Genomic DNA, 20147 nt, shown 5'->3' with positions numbered 1-20147 from the left:
AAAAAAAAAAAAACTTTGTTTTTTCCTTTATTTTTCAACCGGCCCCGGCGGGGCCTGTTGCCATCATACAAGCCTCCGGCTTTGATTTCGCGGAGGCCGTATTTCCCTTCATGCCCCCCCAGCCGGGTTTTAAGAAGTGCCAGCGGTGTGCACGCCCGATTTCCCTTTCGGACCCACACAACTGGTGCCTACAGTGCTTGGGTCCGGAACATCGGGCTGACACCTGCACCCGCTGCGCGACTCTCCAAAAACGCACACTTAAAAATAGACAAATCCAGCAGAATCTCCTCTTCGGCACCGGTTCTGCTATGGATCCGACCCCGACGTCGACGGCACCGCCGAAATCGGCACCGTCAACATCGACACCACCTGATCCTTCTGCGGGGTCGATAGCGCCAGGTAAGCCGGCTAAGAAGCCTTCCACTTCCCTCGAGCGCCCTCCAGCCACGGCGGTGACACCGATCCTTCCGACGTCCCGCAAGTCCCGTAAGCGCTCCGCTCCGATAACGGTGAGTGCCTCTTCATCGGCCTCCTCATCGCCGGAGCGTAGAGCAGCACCTATGGTACCGAAGAAAAGTAAAACGGTACCGGTGCCCCCATTGGAGGACCGTATCTCGGCCATCCTCCAGAACAAATTGCAGGAGCAGCTGCAGCACCAGCTTCAGGAACTGCTTCCGACCCTGCTGGCACCACTCCTTCTGGTACCGGTCCGGCCCGAGCCTCGCACCACTCCGCCAGTGGCCACCCCCTCGGTACCGATGAACACTTCCATGCCGGTCTTATCTGCCCAGCCTACACTTCAGACTTGCGCGGCGGAGGACCCCTCCCGGCCCCAGGATCGACATCGATCGTCTCGGGACCGGGATCGGCACCACTCCTCCATTGACAGAGATCGGCACCGGTCTTCATCTCCCGGCACCGTATCCATGAGATCTGGCAAGTCCCTTTCTAAAACCCGCCATACTGAGCCGGCCATCAGGGACCCAGACTTATGGGAGCAATCCCCACTCGGTACCGAGGAGGATGCCTCTTCCACTGATGAGGAACCCTCCATGGCTGAATCCACCTCCAAACCCGAGCAGTCCTCATTTACGAAATTCCTTCGGGAGATGTCTGCGGCTCTCTCCATCCCACTTGAGTCCGACTCAAAGAAGTCCCAGGCCTTTCTAGAAGCCTTGGACTTCGATCAACCCCCCAAGGAGTTTCTCAAACTACCCGTCCATGATATTCTACGGGAAACATTTTATAAAAATTTGGAGAATCCCCTTACTGTTCCAGGTGCCCCTAAGAAACTGGACAGTTTATACCGGGTCATCCCTATCCCGGGATTTGATAAACCCCAATTGCCACATGAGAGCCTCCTGGTAGAATCCACTCTCAAAAAATCTCATGGTTCCAGTGTCTATGCCTCCACCCCTCCTGGCAGAGAGGGTAAAACAATGGACAAATTTGGAAAGCGCCTGTACCAGAATGCCATGCTGGCTAGCAGAGCCAACAATTACTCATTTCATTTTTCTTTTTACATGAAATATCTGGTACAACTTTCTGCTCTGCAAAAGTATATCCCTGAACGCAAGGTTCCATTATTTCAGCAACAAATTTCCAACCTCCTTCAGCTTAGGAAATTCATGGTACGCTCAATCTATGACTCTTTCGAGCTCTCCTCCCGAGCCTCTGCTCTGGCAGTGGCCATGCGACGCCTTGCCTGGCTGAGGGTATCTGACCTTGATGTGAACCACCAAGACCGCCTTGCCAACGCGCCCTGTCTTGGTGATTAACTTTTTGGGGAGTCTCTGGATACCACGACACAAAAACTTTCGGCTCATGAGACGAGATGGGACACCCTCATTAAGCCTAAAAAGAAGACTCCGCCAACACGACCATACAGACCTCAGTCCTCTTACCAACGTCGTTTTTCTGCTAGGCCACTAAATCCTCCTCAACAGCAATCTCGTCGGCCTCGCCAACAACAACAACAACACTCTCAGGCTCGCTCGCAATCTCACCAGACGGCCAAGCCTCTCCCTCAAACTAAGCCTCCGCAGCCCTTTTGACTCCTTTCTCCAGGGCATAGCCAGTCTCCAACCCTCGCTGCCTCTGCCTCAACCTATCGGGGGCCGCCTCACCATCTTTCTACGACGCTGGGAGGCCATCACATCAGACCTGTGGGTTCTAAACATCATCCGTCACGGATACTCACTAAGGTTCCAGACTCTTCCTGCAGACCATCCTCCCGTAGAGTCTGCTTCTCACTCCTCCCAAACTCCACTCCTCCTCAGGGAGGTCCAATCCCTCCTCCTTCTCAATGCAATCGAAGAAGTTCCACCAGACCAAAGAGGTCAGGGTTTTTACTCCCGCTACTTCTTGGTACCCAAGAAAACAGGGGATCTTCGTCCTATCCTCGACCTCAGGAACCTCAACAAGTGTTTGGTCAAGGAAAAGTTCAGGATGCTCTCCCTTGCCACACTTTATCCTCTTCTGTCTCAACACGACTGGCTATGTTCCCTGGACCTCAAGGAGGCCTACACTCACATCCCAATCCATCAGGCTTCACGTCGCTACCTCCGATTCCAGATACTGAATCACCACTATCAGTACAAAGTGCTACCCTTTGGTCTCGCATCATCACCCAGGGTGTTCACCAAGTGCCTGATTGTGGTAGCGGCCTGTCTCAGGTCCCACAACCTACAAGTGTTCCCCTACTTGGACGATTGGTTGGTGAAAGCAACAACCTCTCCACTTGTGCTGCAATCAACTCACCACACCATCTCTTTCCTCCATCTCTTGGGGTTCGAGATCAATTATCCCAAGTCGCATCTGCTTCCCACGCAGCGCCTTCAGTTCATCGGAGCACTTCTCGATACCAACTTCATGAGAGCGTTCCTTCCTGCCGACCGGCACTGGACACTGCTTCACCTCTGTCGACAGGTGCTCCTCCAACCATCCATCCCTGCTCGCCAGATGATGATTCTTCTGGGTCACATGGCCTCGACAGTCCATGTGGTTCCTCTGGCGCGACTCCATCTGAGGATACCGCAATGGACCCTCGCCAACCAATGGTCACAGACCAGGGATCCTCTTTCTCATCCCATCTCTGTGACATCGTCTCTTCAGCGATCTCTTCAATGGTGGTTGAACTCCTCAAATCTTTCCAGGGGCCTCCTTTTTCATCCACCCCCTCATTCCATGATCATCACCACAGATGCCTCCCCCTATGCATGGGGAGCTCACATAGGGGATCTACGCACCCAGGGACTCTGGACCCCTCAGGAGCGTCAACATCACATCAATTTCCTGGAACTCAGAGCCATGTTTTATGCTCTCAAGGCCTTCCAGCACCTTCTCTATCCTCAGGTTCTTCTCCTGTGCACGGACAACCAGGTCGCCATGTACTACATCAACAAGCAAGGCGGCACCGGATCTCGTCTCCTTTGTCAGGAGGCCCTCCGAATTTGGACCTGGGCCACAGCCCACAATCTTTATCTCAAAGCGGTCTATATCCAGGGCGAACAGAACTCCCTGGCCGACCAGCTCAGCCGCATCCTTCAACCTCACGAGTGGACCCTGGATCCTCCCACTCTCCACTCCATCTTTGCTCGCTGGGGCACTCCGCAGGTGGACCTCTTTGCAGCTCCTCACAACCATCAGCTGCCCCAGTTCTGTTCCAGACTCTTCTCTCCACATCGTCTGGCCCCGGATGCATTCCTACTCGACTGGACGGATCGGTTCCTCTATGCCTTCCCTCCACTTCCTCTGATGTTGCGGACCCTGTTCAAACTCCGCAAGGACAGGGCCACCATGATTCTCATCGCCCCTCGGTGGTCCAGACAACACTGGTTCTCCCTCCTGCTTCAACTCAGCTCCAGGGAGCCCATTCCTCTTCCTGTATTTCCTTCTCTGCTTACGCAGCAACATCAGTCTCTGCTACATCCCAATCTGTCTTCCCTCCACCTGACAGCTTGGTTTCTCTCGGGCTGACCTCTCCAGAAAACCTGTCTCAGCCTGTCCGTCGCATTTTGGATGCCTCCAGGAAACCCTCCACACTCCAATGTTACCATCAGAAATGGACCCGGTTCTCCTCTTGGTGCCTCCTGCATCATCACAATCCCACCTCATTGGCGGTGGAAACCGTACTGGACTATTTGCTCTCTCTGTCTAACGCTGGTCTCAAGTCTACCTCGATCAGAGTCCACCTCAGTGCCATCACTGCTTTTCACGAGCCTATCCTCGGAAAACCCCTCACGGCTCATCCTCTGGTTTCCCGGTTCATGAGAGGCCTCTTCAATATCAAACCACCTCTTCAACCTATTGGGGATTGAGATGATTCTTGCTGTGTTAATTTATCTTTAAGGATTTCATGAATAGAAGGGTTTTTATTTCTTTTCTGAAGGTTTTGTAGTCTGGGGTCATGATCAGTAAATTGGAGAGTTGATAGTCTAGTTTTTCTGCTTTAGTGGCCAGGAGGCCATCATACATTGTTTTTCATTTGACGTTTCTGATTGGAGGGTGTGTGAATGGAGTGTGGGTTCTCCTATGTCTGGTTGTGGTTGTTTGGATTAGTCGGTTGTTCAAGTAGGCTGGGCAGTCTCTGTTTATGGTCTTAAATAGTAGACAGTAGAATTTGAATAGTATTCTTGCTTGAATTGGGAGCCAGTGTGAATCGAGGTAAGCCGCTGTGATGTGGTCATGTTTCCTCAGTGAGTAGATAAGTCTCAGAGCTGTGTTTTGTACTGTTTATAGTTGTTTTATCATGGTTGTGGGGCAGGGGAGATAGAGGATGTTGCAGTAGCCTAGAAGACCCAGGATTAAGGACTGGACCATGATCTGGAATTGTCCTCTCTGTCCTCCTGATTTAAACCTTCACTTGGAGATTAAATAAGTCCCTAGCCTCACCATGAAGCCACCTCTCTGGCTCCTTCTTCTTCTACTCTGCTCATCTTTCAATACCTCCCTCTGCTTGAAACCTCCCTCTCCCTAACTACTTGACTCCTCAAATGCCAATAATATCTGCCCTGGCCTCAGAACCCCCACACTGATGCGCACCAGAAGTCACCCCTTCAAAAAAAAACCAACCATGCCTCTCTAAAGCCTGTGCCCCATGCTAATCTTCCCAACCTGCCTCTGACTCTCTCACCCCAGTCCCGACACTTTATTGCAACGCCAGATCCGCATGCAACAAGATTCAAATTCTGAAGGACCTTCTCGAGGATTTTGACCTTGGATTCCTGTGCATCACGGAATCATGGATTACTAAAGATGACCTATTCACACAAAATGAACTCTGCCCCCATGGTTACCAAGGCCTCTTCTCACCTAGAACTCACCGAAAAGGAGGCGGCCTGGCACTCCTCTATAAATCTTTCTTTGATGTCCAGCTCCTTGAAAAGGGTTGCCACGACTCACTAGAATATATGCTAGCCTCAGTCAACGATGAACTCCGCCTTCACCCACTGGGTATCTTGTTACTATACCACCCACCTACCCCTTGGAACAAATCCTCAGATCTCGTCCTCGAGACCATAACAAACGCCTTCCTCAAATTTCAAAGATTACTGATCATCGGAGATATTAATCTCCTTGACGATATCACCAGCAAGAATGCGACCGAATTTAACAACTTCCTCACTTCTCTAGGTTTCTCTCCCTCTGCTTCCGCTCCAACCCATGAAAAGGGTCACACACTAGACTTCATCAGTTTCCTTGATCTCACCGCTTACAAAACTTCAGCTGAGGATACTCGTTGGGAACACGTCCCTTGGTCTGACCACTTCCTAGGGGCTTTCTGTCTCCCCATTTTCATGTCTCATCTTGGAGCCCCTCCCCGTTCCTCTAATTCCATTACCTTCCGCAAAAAAATTACAAACTATCTGTTCTGGACCAAATTCCTCACTCATTTCTCCTCCGTTCCTAAGCTTGCAGATTCTGAAACCAATTGGCACAACTGGATCGCCCTCTCCAAGTCCACCTACTACTCCCTCACCCCATTATCCACTAAAACCATTTCCTACCCCCTTAAGGCCCCCTGGTACCTTCCACTTCACAGAGAACTGAAGCAGAAATGTCGAGCTTTGGAGCACAAATGGAAAAAATCTAAATCCCCTTCTGATAGACAGACCTGGAGAGTCAATATCAAGCTCTACAATACAATATTACAAAAAGCAAGGAAGAACTTCTATGGTGTCAAGATCTCCAAATCCAACAACCAGAATAGTGCTCTGCTTAACATCTGGCGCTCCTTAACCTCTAAAAACGACTCCACCCTGCTCCCCTCTTCTCCTTCAGCCGAGGTTCTAGCAAAATTCATCAATGAAAAAGTCACTACCTTAAGATGCTCCTTCCCACCTGTAGTTTCCTACAGCTCTCTGGTATCCACCGATTCCAACCCTACCCTACCTGTCTCCAACCCTATCCCAGCCGACAGATCCTGGACTACCTTTGAGCTTGTATCTGAATCGCAGGTCTCTGCCTCAGATTTAAATCTTGCAACTGCACCTTGGACCCATTCCCCTCCTACCTATTCAAGAAAATTCCCGCACAGGCCATCGCATCTCTTACTAAACTTGTAAACTCTGCCCTACTATCCGGCCTATTCTCTTCTGAAATGGGACACATTGCTTTGACCCCATTACTGAAAAAAAGCTGACCTAGACCCCTCCATACCATCCAGCTATCGTCCAATTGCAAATATCCCTCTCCTAACCAAGATGCTAGAGTCTATAATATCTACCCAACTCTCATCTTACTTAGAAAGATTCTCTATTCTCCTACCTTACCAATACGGCTTCAGACCCAACTTCTGCACCGAATCCCTATTAGCCTCATTAATCTCTAAGCTACTGTATTCTCGTAACAAGTTCGCTATTCTTCTACAATTCGATCTCTCTGCAGCTTTTGACGTTGTCCATCATGATATTCTAGTTTTCCAACTCTCTGAGATAGGCATTAACTCCACAGTTCTAGACTGGTTCTCCAAATTCTTACATTCCCGCTCTTACACTGTTAACATGAACGGCACCTCATCCTCCCCCTGAACACTGACATGTGGTGTCCCACAAGGTTCACCTCTATCTCCAATTCTTTTCAACATCTACATGTCTTCCCTGAAACTCCTCCATCTATCCCCCCTAGAAACACTTTACACTTATGCTGACGACATCCTTGTCCTCCTCGAGACCGACTCGAACCTCTCCAACCTCTCCGAGAACATATCCTCATGTATTATGAACCTCCAATCCTGGGCCCTCACAGTACAAATGAAATTGAATGAGTCCAAAACAAAACTACTTTGGCTCGTCCCAAAATTAGACCAATTACCCTCCTCCATCCCATTGTCCTCCGGCTTCACATTACAGCTTGAGTTTTCAAGCAAAGTTCTGGGCATCACCATGGACTCTTCACTATCCTTCAATGACCATCTTAACTCCCTGATAAAAAAAATGCTTTTTTAGCCTTCATATGCTGAGGAAAGTGAGATCCTGCTTTCATCAAAAACACTTTGCCATCCTTGTACAAACCATCATCCTCTCCAGATTGGACTATTGCAACTCTATCTACCTAAGCCTAACTAAGAAAAGCCTCCATAGCCTTCAGCAGATTCAGAATCACAAATTAGAAAAAATTAAATCCTGGTTGGATGTTAACAAACTTTCACTTAACATTAATAAATCTAAACTAATGATCTTTCCGTTAAAAGAAGGTACAACACTTCAAGCTCCCTTGAAATTTGAATCCTCCCCTATTAAAACTGTTCCAACTTTAAAGCTTTTGGGCGTTACCCTTGACAGTAAATTTTCGTATCATTCTCATATCAGCGCAGTCGTCCAGAAATGTTTCCATCGATTGAGAATGATTTGTTCTCTTTCTAAGTTACTGGAACCTGCCACATTGAAAACTTTAATTCACTCATTGGTAATTTCCTGTTTAGATTACTGTAATGCCCTTTATAAGGGCATTACAAAAAAGGAGATCAGACAACTACAGATTGTCCAAAATACCACTATTAAGATCATTAGCGGGGCAAAGAAATGTGATCACGTCTCCCCCCTTCTAATCAACGCTCATTGGTTGCCAATCAAACACAGGATTAATTATAAAATTTTACTTTTAACATTTACAACCAGAATGAATAACCAACCCGATTTTATTAATAGCCTTTTAATCCGTACGTTACGTCAAAATCCCTCCGCTCAACTTCTCAAAATCTTTTAGTTATACCTTCATTAAAATCAATTAATACTTTACGCACCAACAACTTTGCTGTTACTGCTCCTTCTCTCTGGAATTTATTGCCTATATATCTTCGTAACGAATCAGATATAAAACAATTTAAAACAGGATTAAAGACATTTTTATTCCGAGACGCTTTTTGTTAAAATGCCCTTTTATAATCAAATCTTAATCTTTCTTAATAATTTTTTACCTAACCTATTGTTTTAGCCATTTATGTTCTGCCTATCCTATATCAATTGTAGTTCTTCCCCATCCGTCCTTTTGTTGCCGTATATCTGTGCAATTCACTTGTTTTCCCTGTTTTAATATACGTCTCAATGTAACTGTTTAACTTGTTTTTATGTAATTTTATTATGTTAACCGCTTAGAAATTAGATTAAGTGGTCAAACAAATATTTTAATAAACTTGAAACTTGATTTTCTCAAAAAGTAAATTCGACCATGTCTCACCACTCCTGTCCAAGCTTCACTGGCTCCCAGTAATCTCCGGGGTTCACTTTAAATGTGCCTGCCTAACTTTCAAGATCCTTCACGGCATCCTTCCTCCCGTTATTCCATTATTTTGGAATTCCTCAATTCCTAATTCCACCAGATCCTCCCAAATATTAAAACTATCCTTCCCTTCTATAAAATGTATATCCCATGCAGGAAAACTAGGGACATACCTCCCCTTTAGAATCACCGAGCTCTGGAATAACCTCACCTCTCCTCTCCGAAACTCAAGCTCCCTCCAACTTTTCCGTAAACATCTGAAAACTTGGCTATTCTCAAAAATGTAACACTTCCTCCCACTCCGGTATCTTACACCCATCTAAATCTTCTCTACACTTAATCCTTTAACCCTCCATTGGAGTTCCTTTCCATCCCAACTCCTGTAAACTGTGCCGAGCTCTACGATTGCGGAGATGGTGCAGTATACAAACCTAAGGTTTAGTTTAGTTTTCTGTCGAAGAATTTTTGAACTTGCCTTAGGTATTGTTTCTCATGTATTGTTTTGTTGATTTGTGGCTGCATGGTACAGCATCTGTCTATCATCATTCCCAGAAGTTTTAGAATGGGTTGAATGGTGTATGTGATTGAGTTTATTACTAGGTTTGTTATGGTTGGGGTTTTGTTATTTTCGAGGAGGATGAATTTTGTTTTGTCAGGATTCAGTTATAGTTTGTGCTCTTTCATCCAAGTTGCTACTGTTTCTAGTGTTCTGTGTAGTGTGTCTGTCATGGAGGGCGCTGGTTGTTCAAAAGGAAGGAGAATGGTGATGTCGTCTGAATAGCTATAGGAGTTTAGGCCTAATTTGTCTAGGTAGGTGCCGAGGGATGCAATGTAGAGGTTGAAGAGTGTGGGAGATAAAGGTGATCCTTGGGGTACACCGTAGGGGTTGGACAATGGTTCTGATTTTTCTTTGTTTGTCTTTACTCTGTAAGTCCTGGATTGTAGGAATCCTTGAAACCATGTGTGTACTTTATCTCTGATTCCTATTGAATCTAGTATTTGTAGTATGATGTCATGGTCTACCAGGTCAAAAGCTGAGATCTAGTTATATAATCAGCATTTTTCTGCCTGTGCTGAGGTGTTGTCTAGCTGTGTCCAGGAGGGATCCCAGTAGTGTCTCTGTGCTGTATTGGTTCTAAAACCAGATTGTGTAGTGTGGAGTAAGTTGTGGTTTTCTAGGTAGTTGGTGAGGAGTTTAGCTACGAGGCCTTCCATTAGCTTGACGTAAAGTGGTATTGAGGCTTTGGGTCTGTAGTTGGATGGTTGATCTATTGCTCTTTTGGGGTCTTTTAGGATCGGGGTGACGATGATTTCGCTGAGGTCTTTCGGGAAAAGGCCATCTATGAGCAAGGTTTGTATCCATTGTAAGAGGAGGGCGCGGAATAAAATACTGGAGGTTTTTAACAGGTATGAGGGGCAGTGGTTGAGGTCACAGGCTGCATGGCTGTATTTTTTATAGAGTTTGTTAAGATCTGACCATTGTATAGTGGAGAAGTGGGACCTGGTTCTCTCTGCTGCAACTGATTCTTTTTCTGTGGGGGGCAATGTGATCTCTTCTAGTTGAGTAGGGGTTCCAGTGAAGGTAGTCCTGACAGTTGTGATTTTGTTTTTGAAGTATTCAGCTAAAAGGGTGGCTGAGGGTGGAGGGGTGTCGTTATTGGCCAGGTAGGGTTTGGTGTCTGTGAGTTCTTTTAGTAATTGGAATAGTTTTTTAGTGTCTTGGGAATCTCTGTCTATTTGGTTAGAGTAGTGTGTCTTTCTTTTTTCTTTCAGTTTTAATTTGTATTGTTGGTTTAGTTTTCTCCATGCTGTTTTTGTGGGCTCTTGATTACATTTTCTCCATTTTCTTAGTCATCTGCTTTGTCTTTTGAGTAGGAATAGTTCATTGTCGAACCACTTGTCTGATCGTCTGCTGATTCTGGCTTTTGTTTGTATTGGGCCTAGCTCATCCAGTGTAGCTGTACTTGGACTGTACCATTGTGAGATGAAGTCCTTGGGGTTACAATCTTGGATTATTGCGTCTGTTTTATTCCAGAATTTGGAGGGGTCGATGTATTTACGTGAGTTGTAGGTTCTTTGAGCTTTTGGTTTGTTTTTGCTTTTGGCCCATTTGATATTGTGTAGTAGTCTGACCAGAGAGATTGGGACCATTTTCCATTTGTGGTTTGAATTTCTGTTTGAATGGGCTGTTAGGTCATGAAGGCTGCGATGTCATGTTGGTGACCTTTCTCATGTGTGGATTGTGGGTCTAAGATCTTGTATGTTAAGGCTTCAAGGTATGATAGCAACTTTTCTACTTGTTTGGAGGATTGGTCTTCGAGATGGAGGTTTAGGTCTCCTAGGATTAGGTTGTATGTTGCCATTAGTGAGTTTTGGTAAATAAAATCTTCAAATTCTGATATTGCTGTGTTCCAGTTCCCTGGTGTTATATAGCAGAGCATGCAGGTTATGGATCATTTGAGTGTGGTGCCTGAGAGTTGGCAGGCTAGTAGATCCATGTATGGGGTGGACGTTTTGCCTAGTATATTTAGGTGTAGGGCATTTCTGCCTAAGATGGCTAGACTTCCTCCTCTTTTATTTTCTCTGCAGACCACTGTTATCTTGTATTCCTTTGGGCAGACTTCCGTTATCCTGAGATCTGATTCTGATGTTAGCCAGGTTTCTGTGATGAAGAGGCAGTCTAGATTCTCATTTTCTATCCAGTCTTTTATGTGTTCTGTCTTAGGGCCTATAGCTCTGATGTTTAAGTAGGCACATGTTACTGTGGTGTAATCAGATTGGGCACTATAAGTCATTTGATGAGTGATCTTGGGCGAGGGTGTGGTTTGGTCTTGGAGGGGTTTGTCAGTCTTCTTCCCTCTGTTGGTGTGATGGTGTGGTAAATGCAGGTCTGGCAGTTTATGTTTCTGTCCACTGTGATTCATCTGGCTGGGTGGTGAATTCTGTTCGTAGTTGAGATAATTGGTATTGGGGAGATGTTGTTTCCTGCTGCCTTCCAGTTGGTTAAGAGCAGGATGATCAGTAGGATAGCTTGTGTTTGTTTTTGTGGTATTGTTTTCATTGTGAAAGATGGGAGGTAGGAGTATGTGGGAGTGCGGTTGTAGGTGATTTTCTGGGGGTTGGGAAGTTGTTTTTTCTCTTGGAGGTTGTTGGGCCGAAGAGGGGTAAAATGGAGGACTTCTTCCTCCTTCCTCTACTTGTTGAGGTTCATTGGTCTCCAGTAGGGCTGAAGAGGAATCGGGTGTCATGGGGTGTTTTTGAGGGGCAATGTCGGGTGGATAGAGACTGTGACTTTGAAAAGACTATGGGTTGGTTAAGTAGCCTTGACAAGGATGGAGGTTTGGTCGCTTCGTGGTTGCTTCACAAAGGCGCTTGCTAAGGCGGTTGGAGCGTCGTAGAGGGGCAGAGTGCTCTCCCATGCTCAAGGGGATCCTCAGTCGCACCGGTAGCATATAGAAAAATGGCAGAGCCAAAGGAAAGGGGGAGATTTTTCAGACAGGTTTCCTGCTGAGCCCTCCAACTGGCCAGCCAACATTTTAAGGTGGGAGGTTCCGGGGGGGGTGGAGTGTGGCTGGGGGGTCCAGCAGTGGGGGGGATGCCCATGATGTTCGGGGGGATGGGTTCAGCATGAGGGACTGGGAATCCCTCTTGTCTTCGATGTGGGGAAGGGGGTTCTGGCAGAAGGGACTGGGCCTCCTTCCTGCCGGTAGTCTTCCGGGGGGGAGGGGCAGGTGTTGGGGGACAGGATGCTGCTAAACTTATCACAGTAGGGAGATCCCTTGCTGGGATAAGCTCAGTGGCAACCCAATTTTCTAACCGGTGCCTGTGACATAGACTCCGGTTAGAGAATTGGGCTAGTAGGCAGACTTAGGCATTTGTCTGTGAGGACAGATGCAATTCTCTATAGGACACCTGTGTGCGATTCTCAAACGCCGCTTAGACAGCTTCTGAAACTGGGCTTACTATAAAGAATCCGGCCCTCACAGCACAGGATCGTGTACAGATAAGATAGTTCACAGCTAACATAGAAACAATTGGTAAAAAACATACATGTGCAGATTCTGTATCAATAACTGGAAATGGTTATATATCTTGTTGAATGTGACATGCTGATATCAGAAGTCATTGCATGCAGAAAAGCACACTAAGGAAGTACATCTCAACCAAGAAATAAAACAACTGAAAAAAAAAAAAAACACCCCAAAAACACCCACATCTCATCAAATAGAAACTGAAAAAAAATACTGTAACATCGTCATACCAGCTCAAAGCAAGAAAACTGGGCATTGAAGAGAAAATGTAAACCACAGGAATAACATTGCTAATAGGAGTGTCAGTACTAAGCAACTATTGTGTACTAAATGTGGAAAAAGAGTTCTTGAATACTAAGAATTAAAGACCAAAAATATGAGGCAGAAGGATACACAAATTGTCCCAATTGTATTGGTCACTGCTGGCCCAATTAAAAATAATTTCTAAGTACATCTTGATATGTTGCAAGTGTATATCACATCATGTGAATTCCAGAAACAGATTCTCCTTGGTATAGGTCAGGTATTAGTAGTAAATCTGAGAGAATGAGATAATCTCCAATGTACCCTGCTTCAGGAGTAATGTTTATTTCTGTTATGGTATGTGCAAAACTACCCATTTAAAGACATTACTCTAAGAATAAACAAAATTGATGAGATATGTGAAAACCCCACACAACCATTCATTACCAGCGAAATGTAGAATATCTCACACAAAGAAACTCCGCCCCACCCCAAAAGACAACCACTTGTGCCTACTGCACAGTCAGATGCAGGCAGACATTTATACTTCTACTAGTTTTTTAGCCCGTTAAATTAACGGGTGCTAGAATAGATGTGTAGCAGACTTAGGTATTTCTTTCTCTCTGCCCCCTGTCTGTTTTCCCTTCTCCCTTACTTTTACCTCCCCCATGTCCAGCAGAACCCTTTCCCTGCTCCCCCTGTCCAGCAGTAGCCCTTCTCCGTTCCTTTTACCTCCCCCCTGTCCAGTAGTACCCCTTCTCCTTACCTGCTCACTGTCCAGCATCCGCTAGGCCGGTCAGCCTTGGGGCTTTTGCTAGGCCAGCCTACTTTGCATTATCGAAGTAGGCCGGCCTAGCAAATGCTCTGCGGCTGCTGCCACTGCTGGTCCAGGGGTGAGAAGGAGAGGCGTCATTAGAAGTCAGCCGGCGTCGGAGATCGGGCAGGAACGTTGCTGGGGAAACTGCCACACACGTCGCAAACCGCTGAAGGCTCCTACTGCACATGCAGTGACACGGAGCCACGGATCAGGGATCACAGCTGCACAAAGTTTCAACTGTGCATACACGCTAAAGGTTTTATTATAGTGGATATGAACAGATGGGCTTGCAGAGACAGACAGGAACATTCAGTACAGTACTCCCCCCGATATTCGCGGGGGGTTCCGTTCCAGGAAACCCCGCAAATCTTGTAAAACCGCAAATACGTTTTTTCTTGGGGGAGACTGAAGAGGGCAGCAGGAGATGCAGGAGAGAGCAGCCAGAGTGCCGACAAGTAAAGGAAATCACTCGCTGTATGCTCCGACCGCTTCTTCCTGCACTAAAGTCAGGCCTTACCAATCGGGAGCTGCGTGTCATAACTAAAAACATTAATTTAATATTGATTACTATATTCTTAATTCCTAAAATTATATTATATATCTTAACTATATCTCCTTTTCCTAATCTTCTTTTAAATATTCAATATTTATTCAATGTTCATTTCATTTCATTCCTTCATATTTAAATTAATGAATCTATACATCTTAAAAACCTTCTCAATTCATTAGTATTGCATGGTTGGGACTTATCATGAAAAGACCATTTCAACACTTAGAACCGACAGAGAGAAATGTGCAAAACTTTTAAAAGTGCACTGGTGCTTCAAAGTGCTTTATAAAAGTGCCTTTGTGCTATAAATTACTTCAATTCATTTCAGAATGGGAAAATTACTCCATAATCTGAGGCTTGTCCCCGTTTAATTAACAATTAACAATAAAATAAAAACCACAGAGTTATTTTGACTTTTAGGAATGGTTCCTTGTTTGTATTTAATCAATAGATAACCATTAAGTTTAGTATAGTTTATTGTTGCTCCCAGAATGACACATATACTCCCAGAATCATGCCTATGCCCCCTGTAATCTTTTTTCTTTTTTTTTTTAACATGACATAAATTCTGTAATGTTAAATTCTGACTGAAGTCTCATTCTGTTCTAGGGAGCCATTCTCACGACCATGCTGGCCACACGAAATTTCTCAGGTAAGTTGAAGCTCTTCAGAGCAAAGAGTGATGTGGCCATTGTCATGTGAACACTATATTGTGAGTGTAGCACCATTAAACAAATGGTATCTTACTTCCCTTCACCCTTCCAGTAAGCTTAGCACTGCTGGAACACTGTTCTGGCCTCCTAAGGAAATGACATTCCTTCCTACTGAGGGGAAAAGCCTGGAGTGCCATTAAGAGAGCTCTTATAATAATGGTACTAAGCTCCCATAGCTGTGCTTGGAGTCATGGGGGCCTTTTATGTTAGCGCACTGCTAGTTCTCCCATATGAACTGGGTTAACTTTGATTTAGCTCATTGCATCTTTGGGCTTTTAGCTCTGATTTCCTAAGAAGCAAATAAGAGCTCCCAAATCCATTTATGCAATGGAGATGCTGGGTCAGATGACAAAAGAGCAGTATGTTAAGAAGCCATGGTCTTCAAAGCCAATTTCATTTTCACAAGTAATGTTTGTGGTAGATGTGATTATGCAGACTTTATATATTTTCTTTTTTTTAGTTTTTCCCTAACTCATAATCTCAGAGATGGGAACAAAAGAACTGTTGGTAAAGAGAGGTTTCTTACTGATTTAGTCATAGATCAAGGGCTGTGAAGGTGACTGCAGAGTCAAGATCCCTGCAGAATTTGGAGTTTCAGAGGCAGTGAGCCTGACCTTTGAAGTCCAGGCAGCACATCAGTAATGCCTTCTGCAGTCCTGGTGTGTTGTCTAATTGCCTTATGCTTTCTTTCTTATGATGCCGTGAAATATCCTCCCAGGCTGTGTGTACACCTCTGCTTCCCTGGCATCTTTTCTGTGCTACCAGTACAATGCGTACCTCTCTGTTAATCCCCTTTTCTGTATTATCAGTGCAGTGTGTGCTTCTCTTGTAAATCAGTCCCTTGTCAGTATTGTCTTTTTAGGACACTGTATCGCAAACTGTGTGCTGCGGCACACTAGTGTGCCTCCTGAGATTTCAGGTTTGCCGCGAGATCCTGGGGAGGAGGAGAAGCGCTGGCAAGAGGCACATCCTGTAGACAATCAGCTAGCACCTCTCCATCTCTCCACACGTCTTTCCTGCTGGCACCCCCCAATGGCGGCTCAGGGCCCATCTAGAGGGCCTTCGCGTATGCACGGGCGTCAACATTATAATGCCATGCATGTGCGTGATGTCATTGCATCAACATCTGTATACTTCCAGATGCCTCGAACCGCGGCCACTATGTTTAGTGCACCATGGTGCAGCAAAGTTTGCAAGACACTGTTTTAGCATTTAGTTTGTTATATATATAGTGTATATATGAGGGCAAATCAAAAATGAAGGCAATTGTTAAATTAAGTGATAACCGAAACAGAGCTAACGAAATGCGACATATCCACTCGTACGTTTCCTATTGGATAGTTCATCCATGCACATACTTGGCCTTTAGTCTCGGGGCAGCCACAAGGTCAGAAACATGGAAGCTCCATTGCAAGATTGAACCAACGAAGAATTACATGCAGTAGTGTGCTTTCTTTGCACAGAGGGAGTGAAACCTGTGGAAATTCACCATTGGATATTGACTCAGTATGGACATAGCACCATGAATCAATGAAAGGTTTATGAGTGGGCAGAAAGGTTTAAACCGGGAAGAACAGGTGTAATCGGCGAAGGTTGTTCTGGTTTCCCATCAACATTGTGCACACAAGAGCACATTGACAGGATGGATGCCTTCATAAGAGAAGACCGACAAATAGCGGTGTCTCAATTTGCTGCAAATTTGGATATCGGCTATGGATCTGCTTTTGCCATAATGCATGATGATTTGGAATACAGGAAAGTCTAAACACAATGGACTCCCAAAGAGCTTACTGATCTGCACAAGCAACACCATGTGGAAGTTGCGACTAGAGAATGATAGAAATATAGAAGATGACGGCAGAAAAGGGCTACAGCCCATCAAGTCTGCTCATTCTGCTTACCCACCCCTTGTCTATGCCCTAATGACCCAATTTCCTTATCTTGACCCTCGTAGGGATCCCACATGGGTATCCCATTTATTCTTAAAGTCTGGCACGCTGTCTGCCTCGATCACCTGCACTGGAAGCTTGTTCCAATGATCAACCACTCTCTCTGTGAAGAAATACTTTCTGGTGTCGCCATGAAATTTTCCACCCCTGAGTTTGAGCGGGTGCCCTCTTGTGGCCGAGGGTCCCTTGAGAAAGAAAATATCATCTTCCACTTCGACACGTCCCGTGAGGTACTTAAATGTTTCGATCATGTCTCCCCTCTCCCTACGTTCCTCAAGAATGTAGAGCTGCAATTTGTTCAGTCTCTCTTCGTACGAGAGACCCTTGAGCCCCGAGATCATCCTGGTGGCCGTCCGCTGAACCGATTCAATTCTGCGCACATCTTTACTGTAATGTGGCCTCCAGAATTGCACACAGTACTCCAGATGAGGTCTCACCATGGCCCTGTACAACGGCATTATGACTTCAGGCTTTCGGCTGACGAAACTTCTATTGATACAACCCAATATCTGCCTTGCCTTAGATGAAGCCTTCTCCACTTGATTGGCAGTTTCATGTCTGCACTGATGATTACTCCTAAATCTCGGGGATAAATTTTTCCCCGTCCCCGCAGGAACTCAGTTTCCCCATCCCATGCCCGCAAGTTGTGTCGCTGCCCCTGCCCCATTCCTGTAAGCTCAGCCTTAACCGCATAGATCTCCAACACTTATGATTTTAAAGTGTTTAAGGCTTGTACAGATGAGGACAGAGCTTACAGGAATGGGGCAGGGACAGGAAAAGAATTCGACGGGGTGGGAAAATGAGTTCCTGCGGGGACGGGGAAAAATTTGTCCCCATGTCATTCTCTAGTTGTGACCTAATTCCTGAGATTGTATGAAGAAGATCCGAGTATTCTGGAGAGAATTGTCACCGGCAATGAGACATGGGTGTATCACTGTGACCTGGAGAGCAAAAGACAAAGCATGATGAAGTAAAGGAAGTGGTGCTCACCTGGCTTCGGGAGCAGCTAAAAAACTTCTTCTCTGCAGGAATGCAGAAGCTGGTTGAACAATACAACAAATGTGTCATCTTGCATGGGGACTATGTGGAGAAGTGATATGTTCACTTGCTCACAGTTACTTCTGTTAAAGCCGTTAAATGTATTTTGCCTTTACTTTTGATTTACTCTTTTATATATGTATATACATGAGGGATATTCAAAAAGTTTCTGCACTTTTATTTTTTTAAACACTATTTATAAAATATCTCAAAAGCAAATTACATCACTACCTGCAAGGTGAGCTGACTTACCTGATTGGCTATTCACATGACAGTCTACGACATGCCCTCTTACTTCTCCCACTCCACCCATTTCCTGTGAAAATATGCAAGTGCAGAACTTTTTGAAGAGCCCTCATGTGTATGTATACTGTATATAAGTATATACAGTATGTGTGTGCATATATATATATATATATATATATATAAAAGAGTTGTATATATTCTGCTTTTCCAAGTTTGAAAGGCTGTTTAAAGAGTATTTCTGACAGCAACAAGGTCATGCAGTGTCACAGTATAATGGCAGTGTTGCAAATGTTATTTTAGTATTGATGATGCATAGTGCATTAACACTTTTTAGACACCAGACACATTGATTTCCAGGTTCAAGAGAGCAGCAGCTGTTCCACGAATCACCGTAAGGTCATTATAAGAAACAGAAGCATCATATTTTGGGATCCAATTTTTGTAGTAGCCCTGAAAAATCACAGCAAGCCACAATGAATTGGCTCCTCTGACATAGAGCCTTTCCAAGTGTATCCCACCTTGTCTCCAGGACTCTGATCTCACTTTCCCTACCCAGTCCTCCCCTAAAATGGGCTGGATTGGCAAACCTGTATCAGCTTCTGTCTGGCAGTTTGAACCAAATTGTGCCTTATGGCCTGGCGAGTCCTGACATTTCCACTGTTAAAATCATGAAACTGAAGCCAGCTAGTAAGGGTTAGGCTAACACAGATCTGAAATCCTGCTGTCTCTGGGGGAGAAGGCCCGAAGGTCAGACAGATGTGAAAGGGGGGGTGGATATAGGAGCTTTTCTTGTGACAAGGAAGACCTCGGCATCAAGGAGGTGAATGAAATGGAGAGGCAGGGGCAGCAAATAAAACATTACATTACATTACATTAGAGATTTCTATTCCACCATTGCCTTGCGGTTCAAGGCGGATTACAAAAGAATTACAAAAAAACGTATTACAAGAAGAAGATATCTGGTAATTTCTAGAGGAGATAAAGAGTAGATGAGGTTGCTTTGGGGAATCGGGAAGGTATTGGGAATTGATATTGGGAAGTGGGACGGAGCTAGCGGTATTAAGTCGTTTTCAGGAATTTCTTGAAAAGTAGAGTCTTTATTTCTTTTCTGAATGTTTTGTAGTATGGGGTCATAATCAGTAGATTGGAGATTTGGTTGTCGAGTTTTGCTGCTTGTGTCGCTAGGAGACCATCATAGACTTCTTTGATTGGAGGGTGCGTGAATTGAATGTGGGTTTTCCTATGTCTAGTTGATGTAGTTTGGATGAGACGGTTGTTCAGGTAGGTTGGGCTATCGCTGTTTATGATTTTAAATAGTAGACTGTAGAATTTGAATAGTATTCTTGCTGGAATTGGAAGCCAGTGTGAGTTAAGGTATGCTTCTGTGATGTGGTCGTGTTTCCTCAATGAATAGATAAGTCTCAGTACTGTGTTTTGGATTGTTTGTAGTTGTTTTATCATTGTTGCTGGGCAGGGGAGGTAGAGAATATTGCAAGTCTAAAAGACCTAGGACTAGGGATTGTACTAAGAGCAGGAATTGTGTTCTATCGAAGAATTTTTGAACTTGTCTTAAGTTTCTCATAAGTGCGAATGATTTCTGTATTGTTTTATTGAATTGTGGTTGCTTGGTGCAGCATCTATCTATCGTCATTCCTAGTAGTTTTAGGGTGGGTTTAATGGGGTAATTGATTGAGTTAATTTCTGCCTTCTCAAACCCCTCATAAAGCAACATCATAAGCAAAGTCCAAGAATAAAATCAAGGCCCTAGCAGTTTTTCCTCAGATTCAATTCCTTTCTCTGCAACTCTGCCCGGCACACTGCTCTCTGCCGACACATTCA

At 45.1% G+C, this 20147-nt stretch overlaps 1 protein-coding gene across 14 annotated transcripts in view; it reads left to right on the top strand.

Annotated features, from left to right (window-relative positions):
- Positions 1–20147, top strand: part of CAMK2B (calcium/calmodulin dependent protein kinase II beta) — a 385126-nt gene that overhangs the window by 240597 nt on the left and 124382 nt on the right. For all 14 annotated transcript variants that reach the window (XM_033948504.1, XM_033948506.1, XM_033948501.1 and 11 more), the window contains one exon: positions 14972–15014. In XM_033948504.1, the coding sequence (XP_033804395.1) occupies positions 14972–15014 (43 nt within the window). The remainder of the gene's footprint in view (positions 1–14971; positions 15015–20147) is intronic.

Source organism: Geotrypetes seraphini, chromosome 6, assembly GCF_902459505.1.
Source record: "Geotrypetes seraphini chromosome 6, aGeoSer1.1, whole genome shotgun sequence".
NCBI lineage: Eukaryota > Metazoa > Chordata > Amphibia > Gymnophiona > Dermophiidae > Geotrypetes > Geotrypetes seraphini.
The sequence above is the reverse complement of the archived record's forward strand: the minus strand, read 5'-3'. Positions and strand labels throughout refer to the sequence as shown.